Below are 20,682 nucleotides of genomic sequence, written 5' to 3'. Positions count from 1 at the left end.
TTATCAGTATCAAAGATAAACTCTGGCATTAAGCAGCACCAATCTGAGCTGCTCAAGGCATGGAGCCAGTATGATCACTGAACTCTGATCAGATCTACCTGCATCTCTGGACTTCAACTACTTGAAGTGCACTGGTACTGCTCTTGATCCCTTATTTCTTAGTTTTTTAGTTCTTAATCTGAAAGCTTATTTTTAGTAGCTACCAAGGCTCTGAACCAGTTTGAGGAATGAAAACAAAAAATGGAAATTAAAGGTATTTTGTCTGGACTACCCTTTTGTAAGATTTACAGTGACCACAAGAAGTACTGAGACATTTGTGCCATTCTTAGAAATGTATTCAATGTATTGTGGTAGGAAGCAAATCAAGTGGCATTTATCATAAACAGAAATTTTGAAAAGTGGCCGGTGTGTTCCTGAATGTTATTCTGCTGATCAATTTCTACCCCTGTCATTTGAGCAATATTTCCTGCAGGTTAGAATCAAAAATGTCTCTGCACACTTCAGAGTTAATGATCCCATCAATGAACTCAAGCTCACTGACACACTGTAAGAAAAACAGCACCAGACTTTGACGTTTGCCCCTCTGTGATAATTGTTTGTGAAACAATAAACTACTCGCTCTGCTTGTTAGTGGTAGATTTTTTTATTCAGTTTCTGAGCCCTGATAACTACTAGGATTTATTCACTAACAGCTGTAGAATTCCTGTGAAAGTGATTTAGTTATGAGAGTTTGGAATGAAAGCATTTCTTTCTCTGCAGCTTTCCTGTCAATTTCAATCCACCTATCTAAAAACTGCTGTTTATCTCCATTTCTCTTCTCTCTCTCTCATTCATTCTGTCTTTTCCTTTATTTCTCACTCATTCCCTTTTCTTCCTCTTTTTTATTTCCTTCATTGTCTATTGTTTCTTTCTTGTTCCGTTTTCTTTGTCTTTTGTCCTTTCTCTTTGTTCATCCCTCATGTTCTTGCCTTTCTTTTTTTCCTTCTTTTCAATCATATATTTTTCTTTCTTTCTTTGTCTCTTTTTATTCTTTCTTCTTTCTTTCTCTTTCTCATTTTGCACACTGCCGCTCCTGTTTTGTTTCTGTTACTGTAAAATCTCTCAGACAATGAAGCACAGTGCTGTACCGTTTGAGTTTGTCTGTGGTAGAGTTGTGTTCCCCCCAGCTGACTGAGTTCTGCAGAGTGGTACAGGTCTTCTGGAACTCCACCTTCAGGGTCTGGAGCTCTTTGCGTACTGTCTCCAACTCAGCCTCCAGAGCATGCTTCTCTGCCTCCAACAACATCACCTGTTTTGACACCTTACACACTGTAGACAGAGGGATAAAAGGAGTTTTAAGGGAACTGTGGTATTCACAAGGACTACAAAAGAAGAGAGGAATAAAGTCCTGTGCAAACGTCAGAAATAACCCTTTCATTTATTTCATTTCCAATCAAAATGGCCATTAAGTATGATATACTTCATATTTCAGTGAAAAAAGGCATAAAACATATTTAACAGAAAATTACTCACAAGACCATAATATCAAATCTATTAGTATTTGCCTACTCTTTACTTTTATGCACTCTGTCACTTTAACTCTTGCATCCTTCCAATCTTCAAACCATCCAGTTACAGCTGTGTCCTCCCATCAAAGACTGTTCCCAACGGAGTTACTGACAATATGTTCCCTGTGTGCATCTAAAATAGCTAAAGAAGATATTTCTAAGCATAGTTTTAAGATAACTCCCTTGCATAAACAAGGGAAAGGTCAAATGAAAATGTTAAAAAACAGGACTCTCTAAATTCAGATACAAAGAACTTGGCCTCCTAACAACCAGGCCACCTGGTACACTCTCTCTTTGAGAGAGAGAGGAGAAAATCAAGCTTCAGATCTGAGAAAATTCACAAGCTATTCTGTCCACAGTCTGTACAGTAATGCTCAATTTTGGTTTGGGACCAATTTAAGTTTTATCTAACTAGAATAACAAAGACATGCTATGTGTAGCTTGACACTGGAACACTATTATGATATCAGTTTGAGTGTGTGTTCATGTATCCGCACAGTGTACCTTCCTGTGTGTGTTTAGTATGTGTCTCCTTGGCTTTAGTGTGCTGCAGCTCCAGCTGTTCTATCAACACCTGATTCTCCTCCAGCACCAGCCGTGCCTGATCTTGTAGTTGCCTCCTACACACACACACACACACACAAATGTTTACTGTAACCTACATTATAGAAATACATTAAGTTATATATTATATATTTAGTTTTTTAAGAATAACAGCTGATAGTAATGGAAAACATACTTTTATTCCTCTAATAATATAGGACTGATATTTCTTCTAAATCATGAAAAAAGAAAATTCTACTGTGCAGGAATTTTTTAGGGTATATTTTCTATTAATTTGCTGAGTTTAACATATTGGAGCATAAAAATGTGCCAGAACCTTTGGACATGCCATGTTTTTTTTTCCCACCAGTGTGTTAAATTTAGCAAATAAGCAGTTAACGAGCAAAGAAAAAGTGTGTTCAGTGTAGAGGATGTGTACTTATTTTCAACAAAACAATTTGACCAATGGCACGCAAACTTTTTGTCTCACCTTTTCGTATTTATCTCGCTCTAATAATGAACAGCTGCGAGCTGTTCAAAGTTAATTAATCTTTGCAGCGAAGGCTCATTCTGCTCATTAGTTTATTTGCTGATGATGCACATAACACACGTGATTCATTCATGTGACGTTCCTGAGTAGGATGTGCACATGTGGGTCATTTCAGGACGCCGTTTTGTTCACATTAATGACAGATTTGAATCACTTACGTAAATGAGTGTGAACCATTATGTCAGAGAGATCAGACTTGAGCAATGAGGCTTGTAATGTGAACACAGTCTAAGAGGAACAGAAAGAAACCTCGGTTGACCGGCTAGTAAAAATAACATAAGAGCAATAAGAGCAGAGAAAAAGGTTTTAGTACTGATACAAACTATAAAATATAAAATATTTAAACTTCAAAAGAAAAGAAATAGAAGTCACACACAAAAAAAACAAACATCAGTGTCCTCTAAACACAGCACAAAAGTGGAAAGGACAGTGAGCTTTGTAGTCCCTTCAGAAGAAGCTCTTCACACACTCAGAAACCTCTTTACACACATTCATACACACACACACATACACATACACAGAGACAGACATTGTCCCAATGAAAAAGAGACAAGAGGAGGCTGGACGGTTAATAAGAGTAGAAAGTTACTGATCTATTCCAGTGCAATTAACTGATCTATCTGTGCAATTAAACCTATTAAGCTATACAAAAGGTCATTCAGAGTAGTTTGATGTGAAATGCTCTAGAATGTTCTTGAAAAACGTAGCACATCTGACCTGTTCACAGCAACAATGAGAGGAACCAGACATCCAAAGCTCTATAGACACTTCTGAGAATGTTATCAAATTAAATGGTAAAGAACCTGACGTTACCTGATGTCCTTGTTTTCTAATAGTTTTGAGATAGGTTTTGGTTTTAAAACATAATTTTTAATCTATTCAAGGCAGAAAGCTAACTAGTCCCCAAAGAATCTTTTATTTTACAGATTTAACAATACCTTTATCAGCAGGCAGTACTGCTGTTGGAACAAAACCTTGTATCTGCAAATAGAAAACTTTGCAGGAGGAACAAACACTGTTAACTTTCAATGAAAGTTAATGTAACAAGATTTTTTTGTTTGTCGTTTTTCCCCAGATTTTCCTCAATTTAGTCATGTCCAATTTCACCCACTAGCTAGGTCTCCCCTGATCACACGATGCTACCAGTGCTAGGAGGGTGAAGGCTGGCACATGTTTCTTCCAAGTCACGTGAAGTGCTACGGCATCTTTTCAAACTGAGGCTAAGGCAATGCCTTTGGTCAGCTCAATACATGCAGAGGAGAGTGCTAAGTGCCAATTCTGTTACATCAGCTAACAGACACCTGCTGGCTAGCATCATGCTGAGCAAAGGGGGGGAATTAGGTAGAGGGGCCAACCTTGCACCCACAGAGAGTGAGACCACTCAGGCAAGTTCAACACTTAGATGTGCTACTCAGGAGCTGTAATCTAATTTTTTTTCTCCAGGTGATTTTGTACCATTTCTATTGGCTCATTTGTCATGAAATCTTAATATAAGGAGCGGCTGGAGTTTTTAACCTCTTCAACTCCTTGAAATTACAGGTGATCATGTTCTTCATAACTTTCATATTTCATGAGCTACATTCATATGAGAGCTGTAACTGTCTTCTTTCCATTCAAATAGATGGGTGACGTAATTTTAAACCCTTATGATAAAAGAAGCTGAACTTACAATTTTTTTTTTCTACTGAAAGTCGACCCATTTTTTTAACAAATCTGGGCTATAAACTATAAAGAGATGGCGTCTCTTCAGTGATCTACTTTGTAAAAATTATTTTTATAAAATAATGCAAAGAGCGTCTAAGATTTTTGGCTTTCAGCAGTAAATTGTAAGCATACAGCAATTTGTGTGATCATAAAACACAGTTTCAAGTTAATTTGAGGGGAACTTTAAATAAATAAATAAATAAATAAATAAATGTACATTTATTTCATGCAATTACCGAATAATTTGCCAATTACGATTTGGTAAATTCAGATGGACAAACCAAAATATACCCTGGAGAATAAGAAGTTAAATTACGCAAAAAAATAAACAACAACAAAAATGCAAATGGACAAGGTTTTATCGCAACAGTGACGACTTTAAAAAAAATTAAAGGAGACAAGAAGGTTTTCTGGTCATTTACAAAAGGTAAATAATATGGCTGTATTTACACTGTAGACACTGCAACCTCTGTTTCCTATCACCACCACTACAAAGAAATTTGAGCCTTTAGGGTTCTCCACAATGCACCATTATACATCAAGCCACTCCGAACGACTTTGTTTGCATCTCAGCGATTTCAGAAATTTGAAAAATCTGTGAAATTCCCCTTTACTAACTACCAGGCATAATGTACTAGGAAATGAATGAAAAAATAAAAAAATCTAAATGATTAGCTTGTTTTCTGTTTTGTTACATGGGGTGCCACCATCTCCACAAGCAACTCAAATTGAGTTACAGGCATCTGGGTGATCTATGAAAGCACTCAGCTCCTAAATGAGGTGGTGAAACTCTCCATTCTCCTTTCACTCCTTCAAAACAGACAGTAGCCTACCTCATGACACTGTCTGCCCATTTTGTGAGCAGCAAAGAATGTATTTTTTTGCAATTGAACACATTCTGCACCTTCATTCTGTTTATTTCACAGCACAAACCCTAGCCAATATTAAAAGGTTTTGATAAGAGAAGACGTCAGATTATTTCACATTTTCATGTTTTTTGTGTAATAACCTTTAGATGTAACTTGAATGTACTAGAAAATTCTATATTTTTATAAACTTGTTAATAGGAATAGGTAAGAGATTAGAATGGGTAAGAACATCCCTCATAACACACACTCAAACAAGACACCTGTAAACATCAACAGACAGATTTCAAGCAACTGAAAAACAAGCATGAATGAGATTAATAACTACAATAAAAGCAAATCGATAATGCTCCGAAGGCTCAAGGGCATCTCAGACAGCAATTTATCAGCTTCTGAAACTCATCCCAAATCAACAGTGCATTAAAATGAATTACCTTCCTGCTAAAGGATAAAGCAATCCCACTACAATTTCTGATATAAGACTAAAATAAGTTTCAATTCTGTCAATTTTCTGTCAAATCACTGAGGTGTATGAGAAAAGACTTCACTTTAATGGAAGATGGAGATACTACACATCACAAGACCCTAAATCCCATCTGCGAATTAAATTCATCTAAAAATCTATAAAAATAAATAAATAAATAAAAACCCATAAAACCAAGCTCAGTGGACAGCACCACTCACAGATATACTGCATCCACAACACAAACTCAACCTGGTGAGGTACTAATAGCTGAGTAAAACTGCAGTCAAACATGAAAAACAGACCAGCACCCTCTGCTGTTCATCTCATTCTGTTTTAGACTAGCAGAGAGAATAAGCAGTCTTAGCTGGTAGGGATGGGCTACAGTTTGAAACTGTTGGTCTAAACTGCTCGGCTAAACTGCAGCTATCAGGGCTACTTATACACTAATGCTCACAGGCTAGTTCAGATGTTTTTAGTTTTTTTTTCCTGCATATTATAGCCTCCAATCCGCACGAAAACAGAGCTTTAAGTCACCGAGATTTTTGTAACTGGATTCTCTGTATTTGAAAATGGAATCACTGTGAGCACGGTTATTGGCATTTTCCATGTGATGAGTTGCATCAGATCTCTATATCCGACACGGATAATGACTGACCTGTTAGCGTGCGATCGATTATATTTTTTCAATACATGATATCAATCACAAAGAAGCTCTTTGATTTATTTTTAACCTATCATTAGAGAAGAGATAAAGAAACAATCTTTGGACTTGGATGTGTTGTTCCTTTATAGTTTCTAAAAATCTGTCACTGTGCCCTTGATAAAAGCCCTTTTAGAAAACATAAATAAGAAGGTGGGGTGTCTATTTTAATTGGCTGAACGAAACATTATTGCCAGATTATTACCTGCAGGTTTTTGTTTCCAACAAATTGATTAATTGAAGTTACAATGGACCAACTGATTGATTATAAAAATAGTCGTTAGTTGCAACCCTAATCTTACAGTGACTCTCTTAGTAGAGCTGCCTCTATTTTCCTTTTCTAACATCCAGGAGGCCTAGATTCATGGTGGGTGATTCAGCACAAATAGCATATTATGATACTTAAAGACACCATCACAATACATATCATTTTTTTGCAAAATTTTCTCCCCAGTTTAGAGGTATCCAGTTCCACTGAATACACTACAAAGGCAAGATAGTTAATGTTCAAACAGACAAACTTTATTGTTTTTTGCAAATATTCACTCATTTTGAATTTGATACCTGCAACACGTTCCAAAGAAGTTGGGACAGGGGCGTGTTTACCACTGTGTTACATCACCTTTCCTTTTAACAACACTCAATAAGCGTTTGGGAACTGAGGACACTAATTGTTGAAGCTTTGTAGGTGGAATTCTTTCCCATTCTTGCTTGATGTACAACTTCAGTTGCTCGACAGTCCGGGGTTTCCGTTGTCGTATTTTGCGCTTCATAATGTGCCACACATTTTCAATGGGAGACAGGTCTGGACTGCAGGCAGGCCAGTCTAGTACCTGCACTCTTTTACTACGAAGCCACGCTGTTGTAACACGTGCAGAATGTGGCTTGGCGTTGTCTTGCTGAAATAAGCAGGACGTCCCTGAAAAAGACGTTGCTTGGATGGCAGCATATGTTGCTCCAAAACCTGTAAGTACCTTTCAGCATTAATGGTGCCTTCACAGATGTGCAAGTTACCCATGCCATGGGCACTAACACACCCCCACACCATCAGAGATACTGGCTTTTGAACTCTGCGCTGATAACAATCCAGACAGTCCTTTTCCTCTTTGGCCCGGAGGACACGACGTCCATGATTACCAAAAACAGACCACAGGACACTTTTCCACTTTGCGTCAGTCCATCTCAGATGAACTTGGGCCCAGAGAAGCCGGCAGCGTTTCTGGGTGTTGTTGATATATTACTTTCGCTTTGCATGGTAGAGTTTTAACTTGCACTTGTAGATGGAGCGACAAACTGTGTTCACTGACAGTGGTTTTCTGAAGTGTTCCTGAGCCCATGTGGTAATATCTGTTACAGAATGATGTCGTTTTTTAATGCAGAACCGCCTGCGGGGTCGAAGGTCACGGGCATTCAATGTTAGTTTTCTGCATTGCCACTTACATGCAGAGATTTTTCAAGATTCTCTGAATCTTTTGATGATATTATGGATTGCAGATGATGAAATCCCTAAATTCCTTGCAATTGCACATTCAGAGATGTTCTTAAACTATTTGCTCGTGCATTTGTTCACAAAGTGGTGAACCTTGCCCCATCCTTTATACCCATGCTCCCTTTATACCCAATCATGACACTCAACTGTTTCCAATTAACCTGTTCACCTGTGGAATGTTCCAAACAGGTGTTTTTTGAGCACTCCTCAACTTTCCCAGTCTTTTATTGCCCCTGTCCCAACTTCTTTGGAACGTGTTGCCGGCATCAAATTCAAAATGAGTGAATATTTGCAAAAACCAATAAAGTTTATTAAATTAAATATCTTACATTTCTTTGTAGTGTATTCAATTGAATATAGGTTGAAAAGGATTTGCAAATCATCATATTCCATTTTTATTTATGTTTTACACATCCCACTACACTGTTCCATTACACGTCCCAACTTCATTTGAATTGGGATTGTACACACACACACACAGACACTTTATATTTTACACATATATATATATATATATATATATATATATATATATATATATATATATATATATATATATATATATATAAAAATAATGTGTTTTTTTTTTTTTTATTAAAAACAGACTATATCTACCGAGATATATGAAGAAGATTATAAGAAGCCTGAATGGACATTTTTTTTGTTTATTTCCAACCAGAACAATGAAATAATCATAGTACTACAACATTTGCAGAGTTGAAATACAACAATAATACAACAAAAAAAAAGTTTTTTATTTCACTGAAATTATTAAGTCTTCTCTGAAGGCCTGTAAGGCCCTGAGGGCAATTATAAATCCATGTGTGTTTTTTGGTATTTCTAATAAATCGAAGTATTCCAACAAAAATCCTCTATTTTACTCAAAATAATCCTGACCAATCTTTATCATTAATGACGTACCAATGCTTTTAAAACACTGCAAGCTGTCAATCACATTCACAATACAAAGCAATATAATCGTAATACTAGTACTTTGTCCATACAATGCAGCCATAGAGCAGATCCAAGTACAGGGTGTTGAAGAACCTTATCTGAACCTCAGTTGATGTTCTTTAATCCACAGGCAACATGATTCTAATGGCCCTGAGGCTGACACAGTGCTTTCTTCATTCACAGCTTAAAAAGACTATGCAGCTCACTGGCCTCCCTTGACCCTCACACACACACACACACACACACACACACACACACACACACACACACACACACACACACACACACACACACACACCTTAACAGCTACGACTGTGGATGCTGATGTAAGAGCATTTGACAGGCAAGCCACGGACTACTTCACCGCACCTCAAGAAAAGAATTCTGATCCCTAATCTTGGTAAATTGGAACTGGTGAACCACTAGACAGTCTTTGCTTCTATGAGATTCTATCACATGCAAGCAAAAACGTAATAGGGATAATTGATGCCCTCTCTGTCAGAATTCTGCTGCTGCTCATGTTCCAGAGTGTTTTGCTCCATATATCATAAAGCGCATAACGATAGGTATTAATAAGGGATAAAATGGTAAAAAATATCTAGCAAACCACCAGGAATTCCAGTACACATGGAATAAGACAGGATTTAGCTTGTTCCAAAGACCATAAAGCAACTGTAATTTATACCCCCCAAGTAATATTTCCACATTTGGGACATATTAACCATATTACTATTTAAATATTCAAACAAGTAGCATTCAAATAAAAAACAAAAAAACTGGAGGTAATCAATTGGTTGACGAGTGATTTATCTTTGTGTTTTAGGCATATGTGATTATACAGAGTACGTACAAAATGATAGTGCAGAACATAAATTGTAAATTTAGCTCTTGTTGTTTTTGTTTGAATATATTTAAAGATAATTGAATTATTTGTGAATTATATAAGATAATAAGCCATTTAATTTAATGTTTTGATTTTACAGTTGCCACTAATCCATCCATCCATCCATCCATCCATCATCTTCCGCTTCTCCGGGGTTTGGGTCACGGGGGCAGCATCCTAAGCAATGAGCCCATGAGGCCTCAACATGGAGAAGCAGCGGCTCTACTCCGAGTCCCTCCCGGATGACCGAACTTCTCACCCCATCTCTAAGGGAGAGTCAAGCCAGCCTGCGGAGGAAACTCATTTCGGCCGCTTGTATTCGCGACCTCGTTCTTTCGGTCATTACCCAAAGCTTATGACCATAGGTGAGGGTGGGAACGTAGATCGACCGGTAAATCGAGAGCCTTGCCTTATGGCTCAGCTCTTTCTTTACCACAACAGACCGGTAAAGAGCCTGCATCACTGCTGACCCAGCACCAATCCGCCTGTCAATCTCCCGCTCCCTTTTACCATCACTGGTGAACAAGACCCCGAGATACTTAAACTCCTCCTCTTGAGGCAAGAGCCTATCCCCGGACCCAGAGAGGGCTCTCCACCCTTTTCCGCCTGAGAACCATGTCCTCGGATTTGGAGGTACTGATTCTCATCCCGGCCACTTCACACTCGGCTGCAAACCGATCCAGCGAAAGCTGAAGTTCACGGCCTGATGTCCCCAATAGGACCACATCATCTGCAAACAGCATTGATGTGACCTTGAGGTCACCAAACCGGACACCCTCCATCCCCTGGCTGCGCCTAGAAATTCTATTTTCTATTTCTATTATGAATAGAATCAATGACAAAGGGCAGCCCTGATGGAGTCCAACTCTCACTGGGAACGAGTCTGACTTACTGCCGGCTATGCGAACCAAACTCCTGCTTTGTTTGTACAGGGCCTCAATGGCTCGTAGCAAAGAGCCATGTACCCTGTACTCCCGAAGCACCTCCCACAGGATACCCCGGGGAACACAGTCGAATGCCTTCTCCAAATCCACAAAGCACATGTGGACTGGTTTGGCAAACTCCCATGAACCCTCCAGAATCCTGGAGAGGGTGAACAGTTGGTTCAGTGTTCCACGACCAGTGCTCCTCCCTGGAACTTGAATCTGAGGTTCAACTATAAGCCAGACTCTCTTCTCCAGTACCCCTGCATAGACCTTACCAGGGAGGCTGAGGAGTGTGATTCCCCTGTAGTTGGAACACACCCTCCAGTCCCCCTTTTTAAAAAGAGGCACCACCACCCCAGTCTGCTAATCCAGTGGCATCGCCCCCGATGTCCATGCAATGTTGAAAAGGCGTGTCAGCCAAGACAGCCCCACAACATCCAGAGCCTTGAGGAACTCAGGACGGATCTCATCCACCCCTGGAGCCTTGCCACCAAGGAGCTTTTTAACTACGTTAGCGACTTCAGCCTCAGTAATGGACAAGCCTATTCCCATGTCCTCAGACTCTGCCTCTTCACTAGAGAACGTGTCGGTGGGATTGAGAAGGTCCTCAAAGTATTCCTTCCACCGCCCAATGACGTCTTCAGTCGAAGTCAGCAGCACACCATCTCCACTATATACAGTGCTAGTGGCACACTACTTCCCCTTCTGAGTCGCCTGACAGTTTGCCAGAATCTTTTCTGTAAAGCTGCTTTGTGACAACATCCGTTGTAAAAAGCGCTATACAAATAAATTTGATTTGATTTGATTTGATTTTCGGAGCCGACTTAAAGTCACTTTCTAAGGCCTCACCAAACTCCTCCCACACCCGGGTTTTTGCCTTGGAGACAACTGAAGTCGCAGATTGCTTGGCCTGTCGATACCTGCCAGCTGCCTCTGGTGTCCCGCAGGCCAACCATGCCCGGTAGGACTCCTTCTTCAGCTTGAAGGCGTCCTCACCTGGGGTGTTTGAGGATTACCGGCCTGACAGGCACCAACTGCGGCCACAGCTACGGTCAACCGCTTCAACAACGGAGGAGCGGAACATGGCCCATTCTGAGTCAATGTCCCTCACTTCCCCTGATATCTGGTCAAAGTTTAAGTTTAAGTTTAAGTGATACTGTTTTGATCCCACAACCGGGGAAATTCCATCTCCGCATTTAACCCATCCATGCAAGTGAAACACTACACACACACTAGGGGGCAGTGAGCATACTTGCCCGGAGCGGTGGGCAGCCCTATCCACGGCGCCCGGGGAGCAATTGGGGGTTAGGTGTCTTGCTCAAGGACACCTCAGTCATGGACTGTCGGCGCTGGGGATTGAACCGGCAACCTTCCGGTCACAGGGCCAGATCCCTAACCTCCAGCCCACGACTGTTCTGACGGAGATGTGACTTGAAGATCAATCTGACAGGTTCTTCTGCCAGACGTTCCCAGCAAACCCTCACTATACGTTTGGGTTTGCGTGGTCTGACCAATCTTCTTCCCCCACCACCTGATCCAACTCACCACCAGGTGGTGATCAGTTGACAGCTCAGCTCCTCTCTTTACCCGAGTGTCCAAAACACATGGCCGCAAGTCTGATGACATGACTACAAAGCTGATCATTGAACTGCGGCCTAGGGTGTCCTGGTGCCATGTGCACTTATGGACATCCTTGTGTTCAAACATGGTGTTTGTGATGGACAAACTGTGGTTTGCACAGAAGTCCAAAAACTGAACATCACTCGGGTTCAGATCAGAGAGGCCATTCCTCCCAATCACACCCCTCCAGGTCTCACTGTCATTGCCCACGTGAGTGTTGAAGTCCCCCAGTAGGACAATAGAGTCCCCAGGAGGAGCACCATCAAGCACCCCTCCCAAGAACTCTAGGAAGGCTGGGTACTCTGAACTAATGTTCGGTGCAACAGTCAAGACCCATTCCCCAACCCGAAGGCGTAGGGAAGCTACCCTCTCGTCCACCGGAGAAAACCCCAACATACAGGCGCCGAGTCGAGGGGCTATGAGAAAGCCCACACCTGCTTGCCGCCTTTCACCATGGGCAACTCCAGAACAGAATAAAGTCCAGCCCCTCTCAAGGAGATTGGACCCAGAGCCCATGCTGTGTGTTGAGGTAAGCCTGACTATATCTAGTCGGTATCTCTCAACCTCGCGCACCAACTCAGGCTCCTTCCCCACCAGTGAGGTAACATTCCAAGTTCCAAAAGCCAGTTTCAGCAACTGAGGATCAGTACGCCAAGGCCCACGCCTTCGGACACTGCCCGATCCACAAAGCACCGAACCCCTACTACTGCCCCTCCCATTGGTGGTGGGTCGATGGGAGGGGGGACTCATGTAATTCCTTCGAGCTGGGCCCGGCCGGGCACTATGAGTAAATGCCCGGCCACCAGATGCTTGCTGGTGAGCCCCTCCCCCAGGCCTTGGCTACGGCAGGGTACGGCACTAATTCAGTACCAGATATTGTTTTTGGGCCTACGTCAGCCAAAATTGCTGGGCTGGATATCACAGAGGAAAAAAAAAATGTATCTGTTCCAATTCTGTAATAAATCTAGCCCAAAATAGTATACACTCCCACTGTGTGGTGATAACGTTAACAATGTATTTCTTCCTGTGGGGTTGTAGAGTGTTTAAGTAGTTTGAGCATGATAGACTAATTTTGAATGCTTAAATTGAAAATAGCTTAGTAGTTTTTAAGCACAAATTTCGGATTAGTATCTGTACTGGGCGGCACGAAACCAGCCATTAGGGGTGTACTTTGTGTACTTCTGGTGCTGGTCCCCAAGCCCGGATAAATGGTGAGGGTTGCATCAGGAATGGCATCCGGCGTAAAACTTGTGCCAAAACTATCATGCGGATCAAAGATATTGTTTGCCATACCAGATCGGTCGAGGCCCGGGTTAACAACGACCGCCACCGGTGCTGTTGACCAGCAGGGTGCCGGTGGAAATTGGACTACTGTAGGTCGAAGACCATCAAAGAGGAGAGGAGGAGGTTGGTTGTCAGTTAGAGGAGAAAGAGGAATTTTGGAGTAATATTGATGAAGTGGTAGATGGTGTCCCTAGAGAGGAGAGATTAGTGACTGGTGCAGACTTCAATGGACATGTTGGTGAAGGGAACAGAGGGGATGAAGAGGTGCTGGGTATGTATGGTGTGAAAGACAGAAATGCGGAAGGTCAGATGGTTGTAGATTTTGCAAAGAGAATGGAAATGGCTGTGGTGAACACGTATTTTCAGAAGAGGGAAGAACACAGGGTGACATACAAGAGTGGAGGGAGGTGCACACAGGTGAATTATATCCTTAGCAGGAGATGCCACCTAAAGGAGATTGGAGATTGTAAAGTGGTACCAGGGGAAAGTGTAGCAAGGCAGCATAGAGTGGTTGTCTGTAGAATGAGATTAGAAACAAAGAAGAGGAAGAGAGTGAAGACAGAGCCAAAGATTAGATGGTGGAAGCTGAAGGAGGAGGATGGTTGCAGGCAGTTCAGGGAAAAATTGCAACAGGCCCTTGGGGGCAGTGAGGAGCTACATGAGGACTGGGAAACTACAGCTAAGGTGGTGATAGAAACGGGCAAAAATGTGTTGGGTGTTTCGTCTGGTCAGAGGAAAGAAGACAAGGAAAGTTGGTGGTTTAATGAGGAAGTCCAGGAGAATATTCAGAAGAAGGCAGCTAAGAAAAAGTGGGATAACCAGAGAGATGAAGGAAGTAGGCAGGAGTACTGTGAGGCTAGTCACATAGCAAAAAGAATGGTGGCAAAGGCAAAGGCTCAGGCCTATGATAAGCTGTATGAGAGGCTGGACAGTAAAGAAGGAGTAAAGGACTTGTATCGTTTTGCTAAGCAGAGAGATAGAGCTGGAAAGGATGTACAGCAGGTTAGGCTGATAAAGGATAGAGAGGGAAATGTACTAGTGAGTGAACAGAGAGTGTTGAGTAGATGGAAGGAGTACTTTGAGGAACTAATGAATGAGGAAAACGAGAGAGAGAGATAGTGGATCAAGAAGTGCAGAGAATTAGTAAGGTGGAAGTGAGGGCAGCTTTAATAATTTAAAGCTTTGGTCCAGATGACATACCTGTGGAGGTATGGAGATGTTTAGGAGAGAAGGCAGTGGACTTTTTAACCAGGTTGTTTAACAAAATCCTGGCGAGTGAGAGGATGTCTGATGAGTGGAGAAGTAGTGTACTGGTCCCCATTTTTAAGAACAAGGGTGATGTGCAGAGCGGCAGTAACTACAGATGTATAAAGTTGATTAGCCACACCATGAAGGCATGGGAAAGAGTTGTTGAAGCAAGGCTAAGGCGAGACGTCCAAATCAATGAGCAGCAGTTTGGTTTCATGCCCAGAAAGAGTACCACAGATGCAATTTTTGCATTGAGAGTGTTGGTAGAGAAGTACAGAGAAGGTCAGAAGGAGCTACATTGTGTCTTTGTGGATCTACAGAAGGCATATGATAGGGTGCCAAGAGAGGAACAGTGGTACTGTATGAGGAAGTCAGGTGTAGCTGAAAAGTATGTTAGGGTGGTGCAGGACATGTATGAGGATAGTGAGACAGTGGTAAGGTGTGCAGTTGGAGTGACAAATGGTTTCAAGGTGAAGGTAGGGTTACATCAGGGATCAGCTTTGAGCCCCTTCTTGTTTGCAATGGTGATGGACAGGTTGACAGATGAGGTCAGGCAGGAGGCTCCATGGACCATGATGTTTGCAGATGACATTGTAATCTGAGGTGAGAGTAGAGAGCAGGTGGAAGAGAATCTGGAGAGGTGGAGGTTTGCACTGGAGAGGAGAGGAATGAAGGTCAGTAGAGTAGGTGTCTAGTCTACTGTCTGAGCTCTTTACTCTTTTCTTTACTGCTGAAGAAATAGAGAGAAACAGGAGCCGATCTGCTGAAGGTTCCAAGCACGTAGAGCAGGAAACAACTTTGTTTTATTTGTCTTTGTTGGTGTCACTGGTGGAATAACACAGCTGAGTCTGACTGCAGAGATGCCTCTTCGCTTTGGTTCAGAGCACATGTGCTGCCAGAACTGCTACAATCTTCTACAAAGAATGACCATTTTAGAAACAAATTTTCGGACCTTGTTATCTGAGTTTAAGGAATGGCATCTCAGCGCTGTTCGAGGACGATCTGTGTGTGGGAATGATGCTAGCGGACAGCGGGCAGAGAGGGAGGCAGGTGGAAAGGTGAAGATGCAAGGAGCAGAGGTCGTAAAGGTGGATGACTTCAAATATCTTGGGTCAACCATCCAGAGCAATGACAGTGCAAAAAAGAGGTGAGGAAGAGGGTGCAGGCGGGATAGAGTGGGTGGAGACGGATGTCAGGGCTGATGTGTGACAGAAGGATAGCAGCAAGAGTGAAAGGGAAGGTTTACAAGACAGTATTGCGTCCTGCTATGATGTATGGTTTGGAGACTGTGGCTCTGTCTAAAAGACAGGAGGCTGAGCTAGAGGTGGCGGAGATGAAGATGCTGAGATTTTCGTTGGGAGTGACAAGGCTGGACAAGATTAGAAATGAGCAGATCAGAGGGACAGTGAAGGTGGAGCAGTTTGGAGATAAAGCCAGAGAGGCCAGGTTGAGATGGTTTGGACATGTGTTGAGGAGGAATAGTGGATATATTGGGCAAAGAATGTTGGAGATGGAGCTGCCAGGTAGAAGGAGAAGAGGTAGACCTCAGAGAAGGTTTATGGATGTAGTGAAGGTGGACATGGAGATGGTTGGAGTGAAAGTAGAGGAGGCAATGGATAGGGCAAGATGGAGGCAGATGATCCGCTGTGGCCCAGTATCCATATTGGGAAGGAAAAAGTACTACTGCACAGGCTGTATTTAATTCCAATCTACACATTGTACAATCTACATCTTGCTTGAATATCTGATTAAGAAAACAAAAACTAAGACGAGTTTGGATATCTTTTTTAGAGCTCAACATATTGGTTGGGTGAATATAATGGCTGATATTGCCAGACCACATGCCAAAGGGGAGCCCAGTGCAAGCCAATCATATAACAACAACACAGGCAGAACTGATGAAGCTGAACACAAAAATATTTACAAAACTTTGACACGAAAAGAACATTACGACATAAAAACCTAAAACAAAATCATAGGGTGACGACTGATAACTGACAATCATTAGTGAGTGAAGCACTGTTTAACTGAAATGTAACTAAAACTAAATACACACTTCAAATTATTTAGCCCTTTAAAATCTGAATCAGAATTGGCCACATAATGTTCATATCACATGCCATTGCCTTGTCTAGATGGCTAAAGATTTGAGTTAAGGAAGAGCAAGGCACAAACTAATAGAGGGTAAAATGTAACATGGATATTTTATGTAGATAAACATGATTTTAGAACATGTTTGCACATTTTGACAGCAACAACACAGATATTTCTCAAAATTCACCCTGAAGAATGTTTTTATACCATAAAATCAACTTTTTCCCCCATTGTTTTCAATGTTCTTCGATTACTTCTGAGTTACATCTCAGATTACTTCTGAGTTGCATCTCAGAAGTCACAACTGTACTGTTTTAATCAACCCATTAATGGTTGCATATCGCACAATTTTGAAGGATGTAAACAATGTACAGTGAAAGCTAGCCAGGACAAAGTAGAGCCTCTACACAGTTTTAACTAAGTAAACATTGAGAGAGGTTTATTATAAAACTTTATAATCTCCTATATAAATTCAAAACAGTGAGTTTGTAGGCACAGATTACTGTAGACGTACAGATGTTTATGTACAGATAATACAGATTGTCATTTAAATAAAAATATAATTAAATTTTTCTGTTCTGATATTTGCTGTTAACTTTGAGGTCAAAAAGTCATTTACTACACTGGACAGACTGTTTTCACTAATCATATTTATTTTGATTAATATATTTTTTATAGTTGGCCGGGCAAGTCTAAATACCGAACTGCACCAAATTAATATTGATTTGCCCTCCCATCTGTTACAAATAACCCCACCTATGTGGTTAGTTGTAATGTTTTCTCTCCCTTCTGTCCATAAAGGGTAGGTGCTGGAAACAAAGTTAATATTTTCTTTGTAGTAATCATATTGCTTTAAAATATAAAAAAAAAGTCTTTAAATTTTAATTATATGGCAACAACCAAAATGTGGCCCACATGCTCTCCCTTTTCTGAGAGTTTTCTGAGAGCTACATGATGCTTTGCTTTCAATGGTAATAGTCTGTTAATTAGTGACTTTACCCATCACCAACCTTTTAACACAACAGCACCGAGGAGGTTATTCTACATCAGTCTTCCATTTAAAGTCACATCTAAGGCTGAGAAAACGGCCTGTCTAAAATGAAGAGAGTACAGCAGTCCACTTAACAACATCTTAATGTCCCTTAAAAGCCCCGAGGAGTTGGTACAGCGTCCTTGCTAAGTAAAGGAATATGAACGATGAGCGTGTGTGTCTGAGAAAAGAAAGTCTCTGTAACCAGTAACACTAATATATTAAGGGCCTACATAAAGCACAGAGAGTTCACTGCATAATTTGATGGCTTTGATGAATATTAAGAAGCTGCTGGGGAGAACACAGTAGTACTTTATTGCTGATGATGCTGTTCTTGTGGAGTGAGCGTGGGTGTGAGCCTATTAGATCAGTCGCTGTGTGACTGTATGTGTATATGTGCTACACTGAAAAAGTGTTTAACTGAATTTTACAGAAACGCATACATGCGCAATTTCTGAACGAATAAAATACATCAGTAAAATTACAGCCGAACGTATGTATAGTCAATGACAACACTCTATACATGTATTTTATCCATGAGCACATCAAGTAAATTCAATGTGTTCATTTTCAAGTTTCATTGCTCTGTTACTAACAGTGCCATTCTTGTTGTATTGTGCATGTGTATGTATATACAGTAAAAGTATTCCATTTAGGCATGTTTCCACTATTTGTGACCCTAATGGTAGATTTCTCTTGGTGACAGGACACATTTACACACACCATGTTACACTTTTAAATATATACGGTCCCAACTTTGACAACCCAAATTTCTTTAGCAAGGTCTTTGATTTGCTGCCTAATCTCTCAGACACAAATATAATTGTTGGGGGTGATTTCAACTGTGTGATTGATAATTATCTGGACAGATCTTCCCAACCAACCCAGTTACCTTCTGCTGCCTCAGCAACTGTAAACAATTTGATGTTATCTACTCATCTAGTTGATATATGGAGACTTCAGCACCCTACAGATAGGGATTATTCTTTTTTCTCACAGCGTCACAAATCTTACTCTAGAATTGACTATTTCCTGCTTGATTCAAACCTGATATCAAATGTGATCTCCACCAAATATCACAATATACTAATCTCAGATCATTCCCCAACATCATTGGTACTTGACCTCAATAATATGAAATGACAGTATAGTTGGTGCTTCCATCCTTCACTTCTCTCTGACCCCTATTTTTCCCCAGACTATCTCTTCTAAAATATCTGAATTTTTGGAAACAAATGATAACCATGAGGTTACAGACTCAACTTTATGGGAAGCTTTCAAGGCTGTGATTAGAGGGCACATTATTTCTTTTGAAAACTCCATGAGAAAAGAAAAGAAACGCCGTTTGATAGAAATTGAAAAAGATTCAACACTACTAGACACAATTTATAAATCATCTCCTAACTCAGTCACCTTACAGAACATAATTAAACTTAAATATGAATATAATGACATATTGTCTGCCCAGGTACAGAACCAACTATTTAAATTGAAACAAAAAAAATTTTAACTGGGAGACAAACCCCAGAAACTTCTGGCGTGACAGTTGAGGGGACTGCAGGCTAACAGAGCCATACACAAGATAAAATCTAAATCAGGAGATCTTATTACTAACTCTTTGGATATAAATAAGCGCTTCAGGGAATATTATGAACAACTGTACACATCCAAAGCGACAGGTGACACTTCTACATGGCTGGAGGACTTGAACCTCCCCAAATTAAGTGATGAGGCATGTGAAGCGCTTAATGCTGATATCACAGCTGAGGAAATCCTAGAGGCAATAAAATCTTTCCCCAATGGGAAAAGCTCTGGGCCGGATGGATTTGGCATGGAGTGGTACAAGACATTCCACAAACAATTAACTCCACTCTTGCTTAGGATGTTTAAGCATTCATTTGATAACCAAAAATTTCCTAACTCCTTATATGACGCTAACATCTCACTTATTCTAAAGGAGGGGAGAGATGAGACTGAACCCTCATCTTACCGCCCAATTTCATTACTGAATTCTGATTTAAAAATTTTCACAAAATTAATGGCAAATAGGTTAAATAAACATATCACCTCCATTATTCATAAAGACCAAACAGGTTTTATTCCAGGCAGGTTTTCATTCTTTAATGTTCGAAGTACAATGAATATAATGTACCATAACTATAAGAATGACCAGGAGGTAGCGGTTTTGTGCCTAGATGCCGAGAAGGCATTTGACCAAATAGAAATGCCATACATGTTTAGGGTCCTGGAAGAATATGGATTTGGTCACCGTTTTATCTCTTGGATTCAAATTTTGTATGCGACACCGTCCTCCTCCATCCTTACAAATCGAGATAGGTCCACCTCATTTCGTCTGCAGCGTGGGACGCGTCAGGGGTGTCCCCTTAGCCCACTCCTCTTCGCAATATGTATCGAACCCCTTGCAATCCGTATTAGACAGCATGAAACTCTCAACCCCATCCATCTAGGAGGTGTGCACCACCATCTGTCTTTATATGCTGATGATGTGGTAATCTTCATGTCACAGCCCGAATTATCCACTCCTATTCTGTTAGATCTTATTAAGTCATTTGGGTACATTTCTGGGTACACAATCAATTGGCAAAAAAGTGAGTTCATGCCTCTTGGGAAAAATCCCAAACCAGAATTTTTGCATAGACTCCCATTTAAAGTTACAGACAAGTTGAAGTACCTTGGAGTAACCCTTCCAAAAGACCCAAAATTAATTTTTAAATTGAATTTCGGTGAAAATGTGGAAAAACTAAAAGTAGATATTGG

The 20,682-nt window shown here is 40.8% G+C and overlaps 1 protein-coding gene across 4 annotated transcripts in view; it reads right to left on the bottom strand.

The window, feature by feature from the left end:
• The window catches only part of cep89 (centrosomal protein 89), a 187,553-nt gene that overhangs the window by 123,046 nt on the left and 43,825 nt on the right, over window positions 1-20,682 (bottom strand). For all 4 annotated transcript variants that reach the window (XM_017706197.1, XM_037534255.1, XM_017706198.2 and 1 more), the window contains 2 exons: window positions 2,052-2,167; window positions 1,128-1,308 (listed from right to left, as the gene is read on the bottom strand). In XM_017706197.1, coding sequence (XP_017561686.1) covers window positions 1,128-1,308; window positions 2,052-2,167 — 297 coding nt within the window. The remainder of the gene's footprint in view (window positions 1-1,127; window positions 1,309-2,051; window positions 2,168-20,682) is intronic.

The sequence above is a fragment of the Pygocentrus nattereri genome, chromosome 25 (assembly GCF_015220715.1).
Source record: "Pygocentrus nattereri isolate fPygNat1 chromosome 25, fPygNat1.pri, whole genome shotgun sequence".
Classification (NCBI taxonomy): Eukaryota; Metazoa; Chordata; class Actinopteri; order Characiformes; family Serrasalmidae; genus Pygocentrus; species Pygocentrus nattereri.
This window is presented reverse-complemented; position numbering and strand designations above follow the sequence as displayed.